The following is a 20,191-nucleotide window of genomic DNA, read 5'->3' on the forward strand; positions in this document are numbered from 1 at the left end:
CAAAGGAAGTAATTCTTCACCGACAGCATAGTTAAACTGTGGAATTCACTACCACATGATGTAGAGATGGCCACCAATTTGGATGGCTTTAAAGAGGGTCAGATAAATTGCTTGAGGAGAAGGCTATCAATGGCTACCAGTCCTGATAGCTATATGCTACCTCCAGTACCTGAGGCAGTAAGCCTGTGTGTACCAGTTGCTGGGGAACATGGGTTGGAGAGTGCTGTTGCACTTGTGTCCTCCTTGTGGGCTCCTGGTCGACAGCTGGTTGGCCACTGTGTGAATAGAGTGCTGGACTAGATGGACCCTTGGTCTGATCCAGGATGTTCTTGTGTTCTTAAGAAAATGTTGCAACCCACTGTACAATGTCCTTGAAGTTTCTAATGTAATGCAGTCACCCGCAGAGAGATCTGAATGGTGCCCTCCCCCACACCCCGAGTCCAAATTAATCACAGCAATAAAAGCGGCGTGGACGTGCTGAAAGTACAAAAATAGAGACATATACTTTGAAAGTCTTGACAGTAAAATCCACTGACACAATGGGTTCAGCACAGCAGGAAAGATCTCAGTTTTAGAAAAGAAGAAGGGGGTTATTATAGCTCCAGACCCTTCAGCAGGCAGTCCTGGGGACTAGCGTCATTAACTATCCCCGTGCAGCAGGCAATACCAGGGGGTGAGGATTAGTAACATTTCCCCACAGCAAAGAGCCTTAGGAGGTAACACCATAAATATTTTCCCCCACCAAGGTTCTACGCCAATAACATATCCCCCCACACAGCAGGAAGTCCTGAGAGTTAACACTAATATTTCCCTGTAGCAGGGAGTCCCAACGGTTTATACAAATATTGTTCCCCAGGGAATTCTGGGTGGTCCACCTCACTGCTGGGGATCCCTGCAAGGTTTATTTATTTAGGTATCTTAATTTGCACCCTGCCTCCCCAGCTCTCCTGCCTGATCGTGCCCGTTGCTCTAGCTAGTTAGTGTTACTTCTAGTTATATTCATTAAATAGAAAAAGATCCGGACATGCTCCTTTTGTCCACTCCCGTCTCAGATCAGACATTTGAGTAGATTTGATCGGTGCCGGAGGAGGGCTGCCAATTGCCCAGGTTCCCATAATGTCCTGCAGATGCTGATACATTCTCATAATCTTCTGCTATGTCCATTGTCTCGTAAGCCTCGGTGGTTAAATCCTAAAACAAAGGATGGAGGGACAAAAAGAAGAAGAGCTTGACTTCAAGTGACTTAGAAGGTAGCTCTTAGCCAGCCAACATTTCAATGTGTTTCCTGATTAATTGGGAGTTTATAGGCTGCAATCCCATAAACATTTGCCTGGAAGTAAGTCCCATTGAATGCACTGGGGCTTATTTCTTAGGAAACAAGTATAGGCGCTCCATCAGACAGGGGGAAATCATGGTTCCCTACCGTAGCTTCTCCGCCCCCGCTCCTGTCCCACAATACTTTCTCTTTCTTCCTGGAGAAGAAAGAGGAAGTAAACAAAGACCATGTGGCCCTCTCAAGGGCTGTTTTATCGCATCGCTTTCCCTGCACACAGCAGGAAATGGCGGCACATTCCGTTTCCCAAAAAAGAGTCGGATTTTTGGAGGTCTATTTTGTCACTGGAAGAAGGGAAGAAGGCGTGGGAGGCGGACGGCGTCATCTACAGCTCGCACGCAAAACTGTGAGTGGGCAGCAATGAGCATGCAGTAAAACGCACTTCAGATGAACCCCTAGGATTGCATTAAGGGAAAAGGGTATTTAGAATGCAATCTTATGCATTCTTGGACAGGAAAAAAAAGACCTACAATTCCCAGCCTGCCCCAGTGAGTTGTAGGCCTTTTTTCTGTCAACTCATGCATAGGACTGTGCCTTTAATCAATTAATCCTATATACTATCAGCAAACTCATGCTCCCAAGTACTGACCCTTTGTTTACTTCCTCTTTCTTCTCCGGGAAGAAAGAGAAAGTATTGTGGGACAGGAGCGGGGACAGAGAAGGTACGGTAGGGAACCGTGATTCTTTCCCCTGTCTGATGGAGCTACTATACTTGTTTCCTAAGAAATAAGCCCCAGTGCATTCAATGGGACTTACTTCCAGGAAAGTGTTTATGGGATTGCAGCCCGAATGGCACCATCCACGCCCAAGAGGGAGGGATCTGCAGGCTTGGGAGAATCCCAAGGTTTGCAGAATTCCAAAAAACAACCAAAATATTCCAGTGGGCAAGAAAACTGAAAGTGGGGAAAACCCAAAACAGCCTGATGAGGGCTGAGCATGCTCAGTGGCTGCAAAAGACTATTGGGCTGGGTGGGAGGGAGGAAAAACAGGGACAGGCAATGGAGTATTCTGGAAAAGGGTGTAGTTGGCTGACTCCTGACCAGGACCTCTCTGCACTGCAACATTTTGTTGCTCATCCTTCTTCTCTAACTTCTGGTTCTACTTCTCAAATAAAGGTTGAAAGCTTGATTAAAAGTGGATCTCCTGTTGCAGGTGGCAGTTAAAGGTGGGTCCTGGGTCTAAATAAGACAACTGCCCTAGGGAAGCATGTTGGGGTATTGCTTCGCCCTGATGCTGCAACTTACGTTGTCAGCAGCTGGGCTGCCTCCTGCGTTGGACTTGTTGTACATGTTGAATTGCTCCTCCTTTTTAGATTTGGGCGGCTTTTCTGCTTTAAGAGATGTCTTCTGCTCTACATTCCCATACAATGTGGGATCTTCCTCGTCATCCTCATCCTCTTGCTTCTGTTTCCTGGCAGCAGAAGAAAGAAAAACAGAGCGAGTGTTGCTGCAGCCATGTAGAGAATAGGTTGCCAACTGACCAAGAGGGAAACCGCACATTTAAAAGCAGCTCGATATGCATGGATCAGCTGTGAAGCTTTGCCAGGAAATAAACACAATTATGTGCTAATGCCTGCAGATCACACCACTGGTATAGGCACAGGAGCAGGGACCAGTAAAAAAAAAAAAGAGTTGGCAACCCTCCATAGAAAAGGAGAAGTCTTCATGGTGCATGGGCTCAACAGGCTAGTTTTCCCCCTAAATAAATAAATCAGCATCTGCTTGGAACTGCAGTTTCCTAAAGGCCGGATTCACCCTGCCTCATAGGAGGGCCGGCCCTGGGCGTTTCTGTGGATGGACTCAGTGCCTCCTTCGGCTTTCTTACCTGCTCGTCGTCACCTTGTAGACCACAGTTCCCAGCAGGGCAAAGAAGAGGAGGCCCCCAACGGCACCCCCGAATGCCATGAGCAGGAGGCTGATGTCCCCTGCAAAAAGCAGAGAATGAAACCTGGCAGCTGGCATTTGTAAAGACGCCCTCAGCGTGCAGACTGGACAAAAGGTGCCTTCAAGGTAAGTGTGGGCAACTTGTGGCCTTCCGTATGTTTTGGCCTACAATTCCCCTCTGTCCTACCCAGCATAGTCAATGGTGAGGGATGATGGGAGTTGTAGGCCAAAACATCTGCAGGGCCACCCCTCCACTTTTGCAGCTAGCTGGTAGGCAGAACTTCAGCTGCAGGCAGAACTTCAGCTGCAGGCAGAACTTCAGCTGCAGTTCCCATTAACTGCAACTCTATTTTACTGTATTCACTGTTGCAAACAGTTTTGAGTTTCCGCTTTTAAAAACAAACAAATGAACAGAACAAGCTGACGCTCCCTTTTCTCCAAAAACAAACCTTGATTAAAAAGGCACGTGCGGAAACTATGACAAAACACACCAAAGCAACAATAACAGCAGCGCGTCGAAACAGCACGTAAAACAAAGAGACAAAACAACCTTTCAAGGAAAACCCCCAAGAAGAAATAAAGCAGGAGATGAAAGGCAAACGAAGAGCCTCCATTTAATGCTATTCAAGGTACAAGAGTGCAATACAGATTTGGCCTGGCACTTGAAGGCTAAGAGGGGAGGCGCCAGGCAAACATGGCCCTGGGAGGGAGTGGCACAATTTGGGTGTCAACACCAAGAAGTCCCTCTCTCTGGGAGCCATCCATCTACCCTTTGAAGGCGAATGGCATGGGAAGGAGGAGGAGGAGGAGGAGGAGGAGGAGGAGGAGGAGGAGGAATATTGGTCCCACTCCTTTTGTCTTCAGCGCCACCCCTTTTCCTTTAGCCCTGCCCACCACTGGAATGCAGCCCCTGAAAGCTTCTCTGTAATTGAATTCCCCACCCCCACCCCACTCAGCCAGGCTGAAAGAAGCTCCCCACTCTTGGACTAAAGGAATAACAGGCATGCAAGTTGGCCAAAAATCATCCGACGAGCATCCCATTTCCTTTGGCCTTCTAGGCATTACCTCCTGATCTGCCCTCAGCCTCACCTGCCTGGACGGTGGGCAGAACGGTTTGGCTGGGCCCGTGCTTGTTGGTGGCTGTGCAAGACACGTTGGTCAGGCTGGAGGAGGGCCCCCTCAGCACCCCGATGATGGCCTGGCCCCACGAGACCGACGCCGCCTGCAGCTCGGAGCTGTTGAAGTCCCCCGGAACGGTACGGTTCAGTAGACGCCACTCGATGCCGGGTAGGGGGTTTCCCTCCGCCAAGCAGTAACAGGTTACGGTCTCTCCGGTCCTTGAGACAGTGCAGTTTCCTTCGGGCAAAATCACTGGTTTATCTACATGGAAGGCAGAGATGTATTTCTTTAATTAAACCAGATCCTGACAGTGTTTGTTTGCTCCAATGCCTCATTGGGCCTTTCCGAAGACACCTTAAACCATGTCTTTAACCACGGTGAATAAGGCCTTTTGCTTTATTCACCATGGTTAAAGCATGGTTTAAGGTGTGTTCAGAATGGGGCCATAAAGAACACTTAAAGCTGTCACTCTGGGGAAGCCAAAGGTGTTAAGCGTACATTTAGACATTTGGGTCAAAATGTACATTTAACACCTATTCGTTCATTTCATTTTTATACCGTCCCATAACCGAACCTCTCTGGGTGGTTTACCTGTGGCTTCCCCAAAGATGTTTTTTTGTTTGTTTATTACTTTATTTAATGAATTAATTCACCTACCACCTAAATGTAAACTTGAGTCTGGCAGGTCCTGTATCTTACTGTAACTGTTTTAGCTGTTTCAATTGTTTTTAAATGCTCTTGTGTTAAAGATTTTAGATTGGGTTTTTATTGTCTTGTACTTGCAGTTTGTAAATTTTGTGAACGCTTAGAGCTTTGGCTATTGAGTGGCGTAGGGCCTGTTCAGATGACACTTTAGGCCCTGTTAGGGTGACCATATGAAAAGAAGGACAGGGCTCCTGTATCTTTAACAGTTGCATGGAAAAGGGAATTTCAGCAGGTGTCATTTGTATATAGGGAAAACCTGATGAAATTCTGTCTTCATCACAACAGTTAAAGGTGCAGGAGCCATACTAGAGTGACCAGATTTAAAAGAGGACAGGGCACCTGCAGCTTTAACTGTTGTGATGATGAGGAAATTTCACCAGGTTCCCCATATATACAAATGACACCTGCTGAAATGTCCTTTTCAATACAACTGTTAAAGATACAGGAGCCCTGTCCTCCTTTTCATATGGTCACCCTAGGCCCTGTGGTTAGCAAAACTGTGGTTCTCTGAGGTTAGCACTAAACACAAGCCATGCTGTTGCACACAACACTTTAAGGCATGGTTAGAGCTGCTAACTCTGCTGCAGGCGGTCCAACTGTGGCTAGTGAGTGACCAGCGTTTAGCAAAATGCATTGCAGGAGACACCTTAAACCGTGCTGCTTAACCAAAAGCCTTAACTAGCAGGGTTTAAGGTGCCTTCTTAGCAGCCCCATTGAAATGGAATTCAGTGAAATACTATGGGAATGGATGGATGAATGAATGAATGAATGAATAAAACCACCTTAGTGAAGTTTACAATCATAAAAAACAACAAGAAAATAACAAGAAAACAAATACAACAGTAGAAATACCAATATATTCTACTAATAATTATTAAAGAGTAAAATTAATAATCAGAGCCACAGTAAAATCAATTACCAGCAATACAATTAATAATCAGAGCAACAGATTAGGAGCTAAATGCCCGCTGGAAGAGGAAGATGCTTAACCTGGCATCTAAACGTATACAGTGAAGACGTCAGGCGGATCTCCCTGTGAAGGGCATTTCAGAGACAAGAGGCCACTACAGTGAAGGCTCTTTCCTTGGTAGCCACCTGATGCACCATGGTGGGTGGGGGCACCCAGAGAGGTGCATCTGAAGACAATCTTAGCAACTGGGCAGGATCATAAGAAACATCTTGTCTCACTCAAGGACTGCCAGCTCCTGACTGGGAAAAGGATCCTGTATCTTTCCAGAGCTAGCTCTTTAGCTCTGTTTCACCCTTCTTTCCGCCCTCACTAAGTGGTAACTGAGGGAGAAAGGAGAGCAGTCAAGAAGAAAAATGACCCAGTTTGTGTCCTGTATAAGCCCAATGCCTGTGGTGAAGCCCCTTGATCAGGTTGCCAACTGATAGCAAAAAACAAAACAAAAACCCACACATACACTATCCTGATCTCCTATGGCTTCAAACAACAACAACACCTTGATATGTGGGAAGCTTTTCACAGCACAGAACACAGCATGATCCCATGCTGACACCTGCATATGATGATGATGATATTTACAGGGGTCTGCAAACAAAGCCCTATGAGGAGAGACTTAAAGAACTGGGCATGTTTAGCCTTGAGAAGAGAAGACTGAGGGGAGACATGATGGCACTCTTCAAGTACTTAAAAGGTTGTCACACAGAGGAGGGCCAGGATCTCTTCTTGATCATCCCAGAGTGCAGGACACGGAATAATGGGTTCAAGTTACAGGAAGCAGATTCCATCTGGACATCAGGAAAAACTCCCTGACTGTTAGAGCAGTGTGACAATGGAACCAATGGCCTAGGGAGGTTGTGGGCTCTCCCACACTAGAGGCCTTCAAGAGGCAGCTGGACAGCAATCTGTCAGAGATGCTTTAAGGTGGATTCCTGCATTGAGCAGGGGGTTGGACTCAATGGCCTTATAGGCCCCTTCCAACTCCACTATTCTATATGATTCTATGATGATGCTATTGTTAAGCTATTGTTACAGCCACAGGAGCAGGTACCTGTAAAAAGTTGGCATCCCTATTCTGAATGTTAATGTCATTGGCACCTTAGCATGCATCTAGTAGATTGTTCCTGATAGGCCAAAATTCATCAGGACAAACTTTCCCTGTCTGTAGATGCAATGATAGCAAAAGCTTCACCAGTGGAGTTCCTGTCTGCCAAAGAGCTGTAAAAGGTATAGGAGCTCTGGATGAATGAAAAGATGGCATCTCCACACCATAAGCCAGCAGCCGGTGTGGATTTGCCAGCTTTTCGGAGCCCTAAAAGTAGAGTGGGGCCAAAAATAAAGCACCAGTTAAAAGAGAGGACTTAAATCATTGTCTTACATTCCACGTTGAGGTAGGTGGGTGGCGAGTCCTCCCCCATTCCGACGTCATTCTCCGCGACACAGTGGTACGGCCCCGAGTTCCTCCGTATATCCGCCAGCTTCACCTCTGCTCCGACACCGGCTGCCCGGAGTGGTGCCTTGCGTGGCCCGGAGAACCAGCGGTAGCTGACAGCAGGGGGATTGCTCTGGCTGCTACATCGGAGGGTGACGCTGTCGCCTTCTTTCAGGACTGGGTTCCCCACTACAGAGACCACTGCATTTTTGGGAGAATCTGGAAGAGACAATCAAATTGGGGGAGAAGCCCATGTTGCTGGGAGGCGGTAGCAAGGTGATGGAGGGGAGAGCTGTGTCCTATGCACCCTAAGCTAGCATGCTGCTTCAAGTGTAGTGGAGAATGGTGTTCAGACTTGAAGCCTTCTATCCATGGAATGGGAGGGGCCGCCATCTTGTTCTTCGCCTAAGCCAGCAAAGTAACTTGAGTAGTTATTATTAGGATTAGGATTCTATGGGTGGATTCCTGCATTGAGCAGGGGGTTGGACTCGATGGCCTTATAGGCCTCTTCCAGTTCTACTATTCGATGATTCTATGATTAGTAGTTATAGAATTATTAAATGTCTTTTTCTAAAAAAAATTCTCGTGTCTTCTGATTTTAAAATAGAATAAGGTATGTTGTTCTAAACACACAATGCAATATAAAGCCCATACAATAAAAATAAAAAAGCACATACAGAGGCAGCATGAATAATAATAATAATTATTAATAATAATAATAATACCACCACCACCACCAATGTGGCAAAATATAATGCAGAGATAAAAGCTATTCTTTCAGTCTTTGTCCTGTTCCTCACTTGTCATTCCCACATGCTCAAGAACAACTTTATTCGTTACTAATATTGCAACATCTTTCATTCACCACCAGGGAAGTTTTAAATCTTCAGCACTGGGAATCAGGTGATGATTTCACAAGCGTCTCAGCTGTTTAGGAAGAAAGAAAAGAGCTGATTGGAACAGCCTTCATATTGATTGTTGAATGGAACCTCCATGTCCAGGGGCAGTTTACTGAGCTAGAGGGACTTGCGGTCTGGTCCAGCAGCCCCTCCTTGTGCTTTTATCCAACTGTGGCATTGCCTATTGCTAGGGCCCATGACTATGGTCTGAAGGTACATGTTGCAGCTGCCTTGCTGGAACTAAGCAGGTCCATGTCTGGTCAGTATCTGGATGGGTGACTGCCTTGGCACCCTACGAATGTTGTCTTGAGACAGGGATTTAAAATGGCCATCACCTTTCAAGGATAAAGCATCGATAGCCCTGGCTATGAAGAGAAAGGTGCCTTGTACAGAAGTTGCCACCCATTACCCCAGAGGACCATGTTCAGACACTCACATTTAACCTGCAGGTAGATCCCGTCACGAGATTGTTGCTGGTTTGGGAAAGTGGCCGTGCACTGCAGAAATCTGCCGTGGTCCTTGTGAGAAGGGCTGAAACTAAACCCCGACTCAGTCTTCCAGGCGCCCCACGCCCGACGTTCCTGGATTGTAACAGCTCTGGCTCCCAAATGATTCCAGCTGAGGGTAGGCGGGGCCAAGGGGCAGGTGTGCAGCGTTGAACAGGTAACCATGGTGCGATCACCTTCTGTCAGTAGCCCCGGGTCGCTCAGCTCCAGTTGGTTTGGAGTGTCTGCAAGCAAAAGGACATAGAACAGCCTTTCTCAACCTAGAGCGCTCCAGATGTGTTGGACTGCATCTCCTTGTAGTCCAACACATCTGGAGCACCCCAGGTTGAGGAAGGCTGGCATAGAAGGAAAAGGAGCGAATAATATCAGATGCGAAATGGATGCATGTAAGATTGCAGTGAATAGAAAAGCTGTGCTCTGCCCAATCCCTACACTTCTCCTTATCCAAATATTTAATATTTATTTATTTATTTATTTATTTTACAAAATGTGCATACTGCTCAATATCTGAAACAGGTTCTGGAGAGCGGTGGACGTAAGAATTAAAACAGGAAAAGATACAAAAATTGAAACAGTACTAAAATTATACTTTAAAAACAAAAAAAAAGAATGCCTATAAAAACCATAGCTGTCAGTCAAGGAATGCTTCCTGGAATAGAACTGTTTTCACGGGGTGCCAGTGTTGGTGCCTGCCTGACCTCCAGGGGGGAGGGAGTTCCACAGAAAGGGGGGGCACCACGCTAAAGGCTCTTCTGCTGGTGGACTCCAAATGGGCCATACGTGGTATTTGCGGGGGTTTGGCCCTGGTCTGTTTGTCGTTGGGTCTGAACACCATTGGAATAAGGCCCCTGAGAGCTTTTCTGAAATTGAATCCATCCCTTGGACTGAAAGAGGTCCTCCAACCTTCACTGGAGAAGGTGTGTTGCTTCCAAACTTGCCTTGACACTTCTTTTTTAGGAATGAATGGGGGTAGCCATGAAAAGCGTCATCAGACGGGGGGGAATCGCATTTCCCTACCGTCGCTTCCCCCCTTCTGTCCCACAATACTTCCTCTTTCTTCACACAGGGATGAAAGAGGAAGTAAACAATGACCACATGGCCCATTCAGTGGACCTTTTTTATCGTGCTGCTTTTCCTGCACGCAGCAGGAAATGGTGGCGCGTTTCGCTTCAAAACCCAAAAGTTGGCTTTTCCAGGTCTTGTTTTGTCACGGTAAAAAGATAAAAAGGAGCGGGAGATACAGGGGAGGTGGACGGCGTCGTGAAAAGGGACTGCAAACATCTGTAAGTGGCGCTATAAAACGCTTGTCTGATGATGCACTTATTCATAGCCCCCTTCTGCTGTCTTTGGTCTGCTGCCCATGCACAAAGATCTAACTCACCTGTCACTATCACCTGGACTGTGACGTCATAGAAGCGGTGCTTGACCGATTCGGGGTTGATCCAGACGTAGTAACTCATGGCATCCGCGTTATTCACAGGGTTGATGCTGAGGGTGCAGTTGCCCATTTCCAGGTCTCCTAGCACTTCCGTCCGCCCCTGGTATTCAGGGAGGACAGTGCTTGAACTTTTGCTGCTGTAGATTTCAGGGTACCCTCGTGAGCGGTACTGGTACCAAGTCACGCTGAATTTGCCACCCCAGGATTCACGGGAGCCCGGGTAGGTGAACGAGCACGGAATGACCACGCAGGAGCCCCGTAAGGCTTGGATTGAGCTGGGCAGGGTGGAAGTCCAGGCCGCAGAGACGGGGCTGTAAAACAGAACTGGGGGGGGGGGGTGAGAGAAAAGGTTGGGCTGGTGGGAACAGGGCAGAGAGGCTTCAACTTCAGCTAAGATGTTGGGAACCAGAGATATGGGTCATGTCACCAAGACTGCATCCCGGAAAGCAGAGCTTTTCTCTCTAATGATGCTTCTGCAGGTGAGGAGCTGAGGTTTAATTCAGCATCGACCCTTGTTTAATAATCACACAGATAGCTTCATCACACCAGGGTTATACTGTGCAATCACTGTGAATTGTGTGCAAAGGACTCCGAAGTTTTCCAGTTTATAATCTGCTTTGACTGTGAAGCACTCCCAGGCATCCTGCTTTAATTGTGCTTCTTAGCCAAAAGAACCGACCTATTTTACTACCTCTTTAGGAGCAAACCTTTTGTTGTTCTCCGAGCGGCCACTGGGGGCGCAGGAGGAGGATTTGATATGTTTAAAGTACAAATTAAACAAATGCTTACATCTGCGTAAGTTTTAAAGATAAAGACATCCAAATTGGCACAGTAATAGATATTAAGGAGGGCTTTAAGCATACCAAATTTGAATCATATTGGGTCATTTGTTGATTTGTTATGATTTGTTTACATTTCTCCCCGTTAAACCCTTTCCTGGTATGCAAAGGATCTTAGGAGCGGTGCCGCCCGGGGTATGATTTAGCTAACAACAATGACAATGACAGCTTTACGCTATGGGGATAATTAGAGGGAAATGGGTACGTGGGATGAAGCCCAGAAAAGTCCTCAAAGGACAGTCAGATAACGTCTTTCCTTTTGATCCGCTCCCTACCAAATTTCTCAACTGATGTCAAGTTTTGAGTTCTAAACCTAATATGAAATCGGATCTGGGACCTTTTCTTTTTATTAATGTCTTCATTGTTTGTTTGTGTGCTACCTGTTTATATGTTGTTGTTTTTAATAATAATAAAAACATACTTGGTATAATGTATTTTAATGGTTTTTAACTTTTGTGAACTGCGCAGACAGCGTCAGCTTTGGGGCGACAGAGAAATATAGTAAATGAAATATTTCACTGTTGCCCTAAGCACAGCTGGGATATTAAAATGCCTCTGCATCTGGGGTGAGGCAGCTGTGGAACAGGCACGTTGTCACACTGGGCACAGGCCTCTTGTTAGGTATCTTGGACCAGCGAGCATCACGTAACTTACCCAGGAGAAATGTCAGTCGGAGATATTTGCTGAAGTGTTTCATGTTGTGACGTCCCTCTGGGATTGCAACCCTGAGAGAGTCTCAGGGCTCGGGGGAAGGAGAGATCCCTCTTCTCGCCTCCTTCTCCACTCTGTCATGCACACGCGAGCCCACAGATGGGGAAACTGGTTGGAAGAAGAAAAGCAGGATGTAATTAAACAGAAGTCAAGGTGTGTCTCTACTTTAATTCCATCATGGGTCAATGGGATGGAAGAGATGGTCTTTCAAAAGATGGCAGACATGTGGCGTTGCCAGCTTTCTTACTAGCCCCGGCTCCTATGTCATTAACAGCTGCTTGAGCTGATGACACAACCAGGTGATCATCTTTATTTTCATGCCATGGAAAGGTTCATCCGCTGACCTCTGCCACACCGACTGTTAAAGGCATAAGAACAGAGGTCGTGGTAGGGGAAGTCAGTTCACTACCTTACGTATAAGGGGCTGCAGAGCTGAAAGGGAGGCACACTCTGTCTAATGCCTCCAGCCAGGAGACCAAGGGTCACTGGGATGCTACCTCTCAGGTAGAACATCATGGCAAGGGGGAAATCAACCTGGCCCCATCTATCAGCCCATGAAGAAGCAGCGGGTACAGTGCTTTCGTTCTCAGGGTTTTATAAAAATGATGGGTTCCCACTTGGAAACAGTGAAGCAGGCATCGGAGGTTGGTGACGCCATGAAAAGGACCTGCAAATGTCTGCGAGTGACCAATCATGAGCTCTGTAACTTCAAAAACCGGTGCCCGAACTTGCACTTTTCCTCCTCCCTCCTCCTCCCTATTTCCTTGCGCGTCGTGTCTTTTAAATTGCAAGCCCGAGAGCTGAGGCTGTCATACTCGTGATCTTTGTAAGCTACTCTGGGAGCTTTTGGTGCTAAAGAAGAGGGAAGGACGGAAGGAAATGCTTGAAATAAATAACTTGCAAGATATGCTTGCAAGCACGTCTCAAGATATCCTGATAATGACTAGTTTAAATAACTCTAGAAAAAAGGGTCAGAGAAAATCTGGTAAACTGCTATGTGAAACAGGACGTTGGGCCTTCTGGTTTGATGCAGGAGGTGTCTTAGGCCTTAGCTAGACCTAACTGAAAGTCCGGGGGAGAGGAAAGGAGACCTCACATTGCAATTAACGCAAGATCTAGCCCCCGTTTACACGTAAGGCCCACCATTTTTTTTTAAGGGATGGAGTGCACGAACGCTTGTGCGCAAAGGTAAGGGTGTATTTTTTAAAAAACCCTACTTTCTCCGCTCCCCCCACCCTACCCCCGATGGGCGCAGAGCTCCTGAAGAGTGCTGCGCCCCATGCGCAGCTCCTGGCTCCGCGGAAAAGAGCCACATGCTCCACGGTCTCGGGGTCAGTCCAAGACTGCAAAGGGGAGGCCTGTATCCCAAGGCAATGGAGGGATCACCCTCCCTGATCCCGGGATCACCTGTGCATCATCTGGATGCACAGGGACGATCCCGGGGTCCGCGCCGGGATATAGCTTGGTCTAGCTAAGGCCTTATTCTCTTCTTAAGAACTGTGCATTTGTTTCGCATGTCATTTTACAACTCTTCCCCTTTTCCCCATTTCAAGCCTTTGCAATCACCATGAGGGTTTGGAAATAAGAAAACTGCAATCCTTTGCAAATCTCGTAAGTCCCATGACAGCAAAAGTATGAAAGTGTTTCAGTCTGTTGCGTCTGTCATGTAAGTCCTTGATATTATCCGACCCTCTTGGTAACTTGTCTGCTTTTCTGGGCTAACGTTGAAGGAAATTAACTCTGCGCATTCTCAAGAAAACCCTTTTCCTTGCGTTTCTGATGGTCATTGAAAACAGGTTCAGAGGTTCAACCCAGATGAGCTGCGGGCTGGCATAAGAAAGCCCCTTGACTGGAGAAATTCTGTCGACTCCGGTCCCCTGTGGTTTGGCTCGCTTCCTTGAGCTATTCGCTAGCAGAAAGACCCACTGGGTTGCGTATGGCAGCTTTTTCCAGCATAGAGTTGGGATCCCCGCCATCCCAAAACGCAGGGCCTCCTTTAACTTGGCTGCTTAAACTCAACGATGTCAAAACACAAGGGTCAGGCTCCTGGCAAAATCTCTGCGTTCTGATGCAACTGGGAGAAAGGGTTCCTGCAATCGGCTGAAAAGAATCCCCCAGCTCTCGCTCTCCGCCCCATAATGGACAACGAAAACAGACAAGGAATACAATATGCAAGGAAAATATGAAGACATGTTCCATTTTCATCACCTTCTTCCCTTCCTTTCTCAGAATGTTGCTCTTCTCAAAGGAGGTTTCGTGCTGTTTTATAGAACTTAATCTTTTACTAACAGAAATGTTTTGTTTTGTTTTGGCAACTGAAGGTTAAAACTAAGGAAGATGCACATGAATTAAGACTTATCTCCCTATGGAAGGATCTTTCCAAGGGGTTTCCTCATAACCTCGATGGTGAAATTTTTGCTCATTAGCAACATATAAACCTTCACTTACATAGATAGTACAAAATTCTTTTAGAAAAACAAAAACCCAAAACTCTTACTTGTTTTAGTTAACCCTGAGTTCACTGGAATCAACCGAAACTAATTGGAATAAGAACTGTAAGAACAAAGAAGTGTTTCTCTGAAGAAAACTGTCAAGAAGTGTTTTTTCTGAAGAAGTGTTTGAAACAAGTTATAAACTGGTACGCTTGTAAATTGCATATTCCTAATTCCGCTGATACAGTTCTCATTCTTTTGAGGCACTTATATCTGCATTGGACTCAAATATATTCACTTTCACAACAGGTTTGTGCAATTGTTCACCCAGATCAGCCTGCCCGCATTTTAAGATAAAAAAGAGAGGCCCTTCTCGCCTGCCCAGCAGTGAGAGAAATTAGGTGGGTCTCCACACAGGAGGGGGCCTTTTCAGCAATGGCCCCGCACCTGTGGAACAAACTCCCACTAGCATTCCGCCATGCACCATCCTAACAGGCTTTTAAGAAGGCCTTAAGAACGTTTCATTTTACTATGGCCTTCTCATAAATGAATACTGTTCGGCTGCTATTGCCCTTGTTTTTATTTATTTTTACTGTTAGCTTTTATTGTTTTTAAATTATATTTTACTGTCTACGCTTTTATTGCTTTTAATGTTTATACTATTATTATTATATTTATTTGTATCCCGCCTTTTGCCCAATACTGGGCCTCAAGGTTGTCAGCTGCCTTGGGGTGCTTCTGCCCTGAAAGGCGGCTAAGAAATGTTTTAAATAAATAAATTCTTCAGTAACACATTTTAGTGCTTTTTGCATTTGTTTGTTTTTGCTTACTGCTAGGTAAGCCTGCCAAGAGGTCGTCCTGCTTACTTGCTAGGCCCTACTAATGTCCTCTCTCTGCTCAGGGCCCTCTCAAACCTGAGTTCCACCTTAGATCATAGAATCATAGAATCATAGAATAGCAGAGTTGGAAGGGGTCTACAAGGCCATCTAGTCCAACCCCCTGCTCAATGCAGGAATCCACCCTAAAGCATCCCTGACAGATGATTGTCCAGAAGCCTCTTGAATGCCTCTAGTGTGGGAGAGCCCACAACCTCCCTAGGAGTTTTCAAAACGCATTTGAAAACTCATCTGTTTTCCATAGCTTTTGGTATTTTAGCCCGATTTACTGTTCTCATTGCTATGATTGTTCCCTTATTTCTGTTTTGTGTAACCCCTTCCCCCTTCATATGTTTTAATGTGATTTTAGACTGTAAGCCTCTAGGCAGGGTATCGCTGTTTTATTTGTATATTCTGTACAGCACCAAGTACATTGTTGGTGCTATATAAATAAATAAATAAATAAATAAATAAATAAATAAATAAGAAGCCAATTCTGGTTAGAGTAGATTTCCCTCTGGAGTTCAGTGACAGGCTTGCTGGAACACAGCAGGGACACATAGAGGCGTGTGAGCCAGCAAACGCTCCTCCACTGGCAGGCAGCCAAGGCCTGGCTGGGGAGCGGAGCTCCCAGCCTCCATGGTGCGCACCAGAACATCAAACGCCGGCTGGTCACCTCTAACATAGCTCAGTTAATTGTCGCCTGCAGCCGACCACAACCCTTTCGACTCTGTGACATTCCGTCCACCCTCCAGCCGACCACAACCCTTTCTAATCTCCAACGTTCCACACACACGCACACCCAGCTCTCCTACGCACAACGGGACAAATGCAAGGCCTCTCTCCACGCATCCCAGCCTGCGAACGACACACAGGCTGCTGCTGCTTCCAGCCCACAACGAGGCGCACAGCTGTGTCAGCAGCAGCACCGCCACCAAGTGTGCATAATGTTCTAGCTGCGCACGGAGCCGTAACCCGAGGGCAATCAAAGCTGCTGTCCACCCTGATTGAAAGCCACTGTCTCTCCTCCGTCCTCGCGCCCCGCTGGCTAAGCAAGGGTTTAAACATTTCTAAAATGAAAAGGGCCGCCTTCCGATCTGAAAACCCAGCCTAGATGTGTGACTCACGAGGGATGCATTGCTGCACAAGTTGAAGTCCCTCCCCCTACACACACGTACATAGACCATCATGGCATGTGACAAATGCACAAACACATCTTTTTGACTGCATCTACTTATGCAGCGGGAAGCCAGCGTTAGCTGCGGCTTCCCAGGGCGCCTGGCACTGAGTAGGCGAGGTTGCCAACTGACCAGGAAAAAGAAGAAGCCCAGCCTGGCTCACCGTTGTGTCTTTTGTAACAACATGGTCGGCCAGACGCAGGAAGTTAAGCTTTTTGTGTTATGGGCACAGGCTGATCTGTGCATGGCTTGCACCCTACATGGTTTCTGGGCAGGAAATGAGCAATATATGATACAGTAGCCTTTAGCAGCAGGGGAAAATACTTTGCATATTCTCCGAGGCACTCTGCTCTTGATGGTTCTCACGCCTTCCAGGGCCAAAACCATGCACAGAGAACAGGATGGGCCTGGTTTCAGTTTAAATCTTCCTACTAAGCAGCCCTTCCTGCCATAGATTCCATTATTCATTTCCCTTGTTGGGGATTGGGAGGACAAGGTGACTACGGGCCTTCTTTTATAGAGGCCTAAATTCTAGTTGAAAGGATGTCCTATCCAAATCTGGTTTAAAGATAACGGACCATAAGAACCCAGGGGCCTTGAAGTTGCAGTTCGAACTGGACAACAGACTGATCAGGTAGGCACACAATTCACCTGATCCCTGTCTTCCACACTATGGCGAGATTTGCTGTACTTCTATTTAAATTATAATAATTACATCTAAATGTGCATCTCTCTAGATAAATTAGCATACTCAAATCACATGCAAATTTATGTCCTCTTGTTTTGGGCCACACATTTACTCTTTTTTAATCAGTGACCACCATAAGGACAACGCATAGAACATCTCTGATATCAGCCAGAGGCAATAGGGGTAATCCCCACCCATTTTCTGTCTGTTTGTTTCTTCCTGCTTTCCTTCCTTCCTCCATCCTCCCTGGCCTTTGATATTGTACCTCTCCAGCCACACCCATTCCTTGTCACCCGCCACTTGCCCGTGTGCAGTATTCTTCTTATTATTATTACATTTTATTTATTACATTTATAGCCCACCCACCATTTCCCTCCTTTTGCAAGGAACCCAACGTGGCCTCCACGTTCACAACAACCCGGTGATGTAGGTTAGGCTGAGAGTTATTAACTCGCCCAAAAACCATCCAGTGAACTTCATGGCTGAGTGGGGGATTAGAACTCAGAACCCCCAGGTCCCAGTCTGACACTCTAACTGCTACACCACCGGGGTCTTGCTGAGGTCTTCCTCAGAGTTGAGAACCTGTTGATGGAAGAGCCAGATGCCTCCACGGCACAGCTGCTGTTTCTCCCTGCAGCTCATCTTTTCACTCAAACCTCTGCCTTCTTGTCCCTGTCCCTGTCCTCATCCCTGGTAATAGACTCAATCAGCCCACCCACCCCATCTCTTCTAGTAGTGCAGCTAGGGCTGGACAGCAACCTGGGGCTGAAGGCCAGGGCTCCACAACCCACCCACCCCCATGACAAGTGATGAGGGCACTGGCAAAAAAGCCCAGCTTTAGCCCTGGGGCCAGCATGGGCGTGCCGGGGCCCACTGAAGCCGATCCAGATTGGTGCAACATCTTTTCTTCTATTTATTTATTTTTAAGTCATTTTGTAGTAAAGAGGTGGCTGGCCTGACATGCACATGGTTACTGATGCTCCTTTTATTATATTTACACTCACGCACAAACACACAATCCTTGTCTCTCTCTTTCTCTCTTTTTTAACATCGGAATGATGCTTAGTCCCGATTAAATACGTTTAGCATCACAGCATCAGAAACAAACCCCTTTTTATTCCTGTAAGCATGATGGTGCTATCATTTAAGTAAATTTAAAATGTCGAACTCTACATGCTCAGAGCATCTCTTTCTTCTCTCTCTCTTTTTTAAAAAATCAGAATTGTCAAAGGATTTTTATCTTGTTTTGTTCTTTGCTCAAACATATCAGTAATGTAGAAGCAGTTGTACAGCATGGAATGCTGCTGGTGGTGAAGAGAAATACGGGACATGACCCCTGGCTCAGTACCATTAAGTCCAGAGTCTAACATTACCTACCCCTATACATTGGGACTATGGTCTGGAACTCCCTTCCCAGGGAAGCTAGACTGTCTCCCTCCTTAATGCATTTTCGGAGGCAGGCAAAAACCTTTTTATATATATATATATTCCGGCAGGCCTTTGGTGAATAATCTGGATCGCCATCTATGCCTGGGACTTTTAAAATTTGTTATGTATTTAAACGTTTTAAATATTTTAATATTGAAACCTATTTAATTACATTTTAACCTTTTGTATATTTCTATTTATAGCTTTCAACTGTATATGTTTTAAATTTGAAAAGCCGCCTTGAGCTTGCAAAAGGCGGGATACAAATAAAGACGATGTTGATGATAATGATAATAATAATAATAATATACACTGTTCTCTTGCCTATAAGCAAATGTTTCTTTTAAGATGGCCAGTGCCATCTGCAGTTTTCATACACACAGCTATAATCTTCTGCCTGATTAATTGGTCCCATCTTTTCAGTTGATCAGATTCGTTCTGATCAGTTAATCCAACCAATTACTCAACCCAGTGATGCAGCCTTAGGAGCCTCCCTGTTTTTGAAGCACAGGAGATTGCAGGATGTAAGGGAAGTAGTGTCTAGCAGGTAGAGCCAAGGACAGCTGCAAGCACCCAGTTCTTCTGGGTTTTTAGGCTTTATTATTCATCTCTCCCCCCCCCCCCCCCACACACACACACCCCAACACCATCTTCCCCTGCTTGGTATGGGAGGTCAGCGAAGCCTCCGCAGAATCTCTCACATCACATTCTTATTTGGGGGAGGGAGCTGAGATCTGTGCTATTTTTTAAAATTTATTTTTCTAGTACAAGGGGAGTGGGGAACCAGCAAGATCCGAACCCATCTGCAATAGGGCAAGAGGGTCTTGGGAGCAGCTGTCTCTTTTTTGAGGACAGGGTAAGGTTTTCCCGGGTTAATGCTAGGAGCTCCTCTGCGCTCTCTCTCGCTCTCTCTCTCTCTCTCTCTCCCCCCCCCCCCCCCCCAAGCTCTGATTAAAGCTCTCGGATATTTGCAGATTTGTGAGCAAGGAGTTGTGGTTTCAGCCGGGGAGAAAAAGGAAGAGGCTAGGAATAAGTACAACCGCCAGGACGCCTGGGTTCTCTCCTCTTGCCAGCTGTGGAATGCAGCTGGACTCTTCTAGTAAACACCAAAGAATCCTCCCTCATAACCTGTGTTCCAACTCTTCCCGATCCCCCTCCCTCAAAATAATAATAATACTGCTCTCCCTCTACATCTCTCCAAAGAACTCACCTGTCACAGATTTGGGGACCCCAGTGGCTGTCCGCCCCCCAGCACCTGCGAACGGGGCAGCGTCCTTCTCACGCTCTATTTCTTCCTCTGTGTGACATTCTCTTTACCATTTCAGCCCTCCCTCCCTCCCTCTCGTGTCCTCTCCCCGCTCCTGCCAACTATAAATAATCACTTCTCTCTCTCTTGCTCTCGCTTTCTCTCTCTCTCTCTCTCTCTCTCTGGCCTGGGGCTTTGCAAAGTTTCTGCTGCTCTGCTGCTCGCAGCCTTCATCCGCAATTGGCCTTCACTAACAGACCTGCTCTAGTACCTGCTGCCACTGCTGAGTTGCAGGCAAAAAGGAATGGCACACACTTCTCTGGGCATTTCTCACCCGATACACACACACACACACACACACACACACACACACCAGTGGCGTTTGACATTTCCAAACCTAGTGGTCAACACCAACACCAACTTGCAACATGGTAGCCAGTCCCTTCATTTTTGTAAATATGTCCCCCTCTCTCTGTCTGTCTATTTATCTGTCTCTAATATGAGACCCAGCTTCT

General features: G+C 46.5%; 1 protein-coding gene across 2 annotated transcripts; it reads right to left on the reverse strand.

Annotated features, from left to right (window-relative positions):
- Positions 1 to 478: 478 nt before the first annotated feature.
- On the reverse strand, positions 479 to 19,742 carry LOC134408164 (myelin-associated glycoprotein-like). Of its 2 annotated transcripts, none has more exons than XM_063140313.1 (9): positions 19,641 to 19,742; positions 11,773 to 11,937; positions 10,223 to 10,603; positions 8,772 to 9,065; positions 7,383 to 7,655; positions 4,306 to 4,596; positions 3,158 to 3,257; positions 2,578 to 2,743; positions 479 to 1,191 (listed from the first exon to the last, which is right to left on the reverse strand). In XM_063140313.1, the coding sequence occupies exons 2-9, from the start codon at positions 11,813 to 11,815 to the stop codon at positions 1,054 to 1,056; spliced, it is 1,686 nt and encodes a 561-aa protein (XP_062996383.1). In that variant the 5' UTR covers positions 11,816 to 11,937; positions 19,641 to 19,742; the 3' UTR covers positions 479 to 1,053. The 2 variants fall into 2 exon arrangements, with proteins under 2 accessions (XP_062996383.1, XP_062996382.1); XM_063140312.1 differs by having other exon boundaries at positions 4,282 to 4,596.
- Positions 19,743 to 20,191: the final 449 nt, after the last annotated feature.

Source organism: Elgaria multicarinata, chromosome 13, assembly GCF_023053635.1.
Source record: "Elgaria multicarinata webbii isolate HBS135686 ecotype San Diego chromosome 13, rElgMul1.1.pri, whole genome shotgun sequence".
NCBI classification, from domain to species: domain Eukaryota; kingdom Metazoa; phylum Chordata; class Lepidosauria; order Squamata; family Anguidae; genus Elgaria; species Elgaria multicarinata.

What these genes read in the sequence shown, in the direction of transcription:
- LOC134408164 (XM_063140312.1), bottom strand. Translation starts at nt 11,815, where the DNA reads ATGAAACACTTCAGCAAATATCTCCGACTGACATTTCTCCTGG. An exon ending in GATCTACCTGCAGGTTAAAT is followed by an intron (nt 7,656 to 8,771) that starts GTGAGTGTCTGA and finishes TGTCTCTTCCAG; the next exon opens with ATTCTCCCAAAAATGCAGTG. An exon ending in GGCTGAGGGCAGATCAGGAG is followed by an intron (nt 3,258 to 4,281) that starts GTAATGCCTAGA and finishes TGCTTTTTGCAG; the next exon opens with GGGACATCAGCCTCCTGCTC.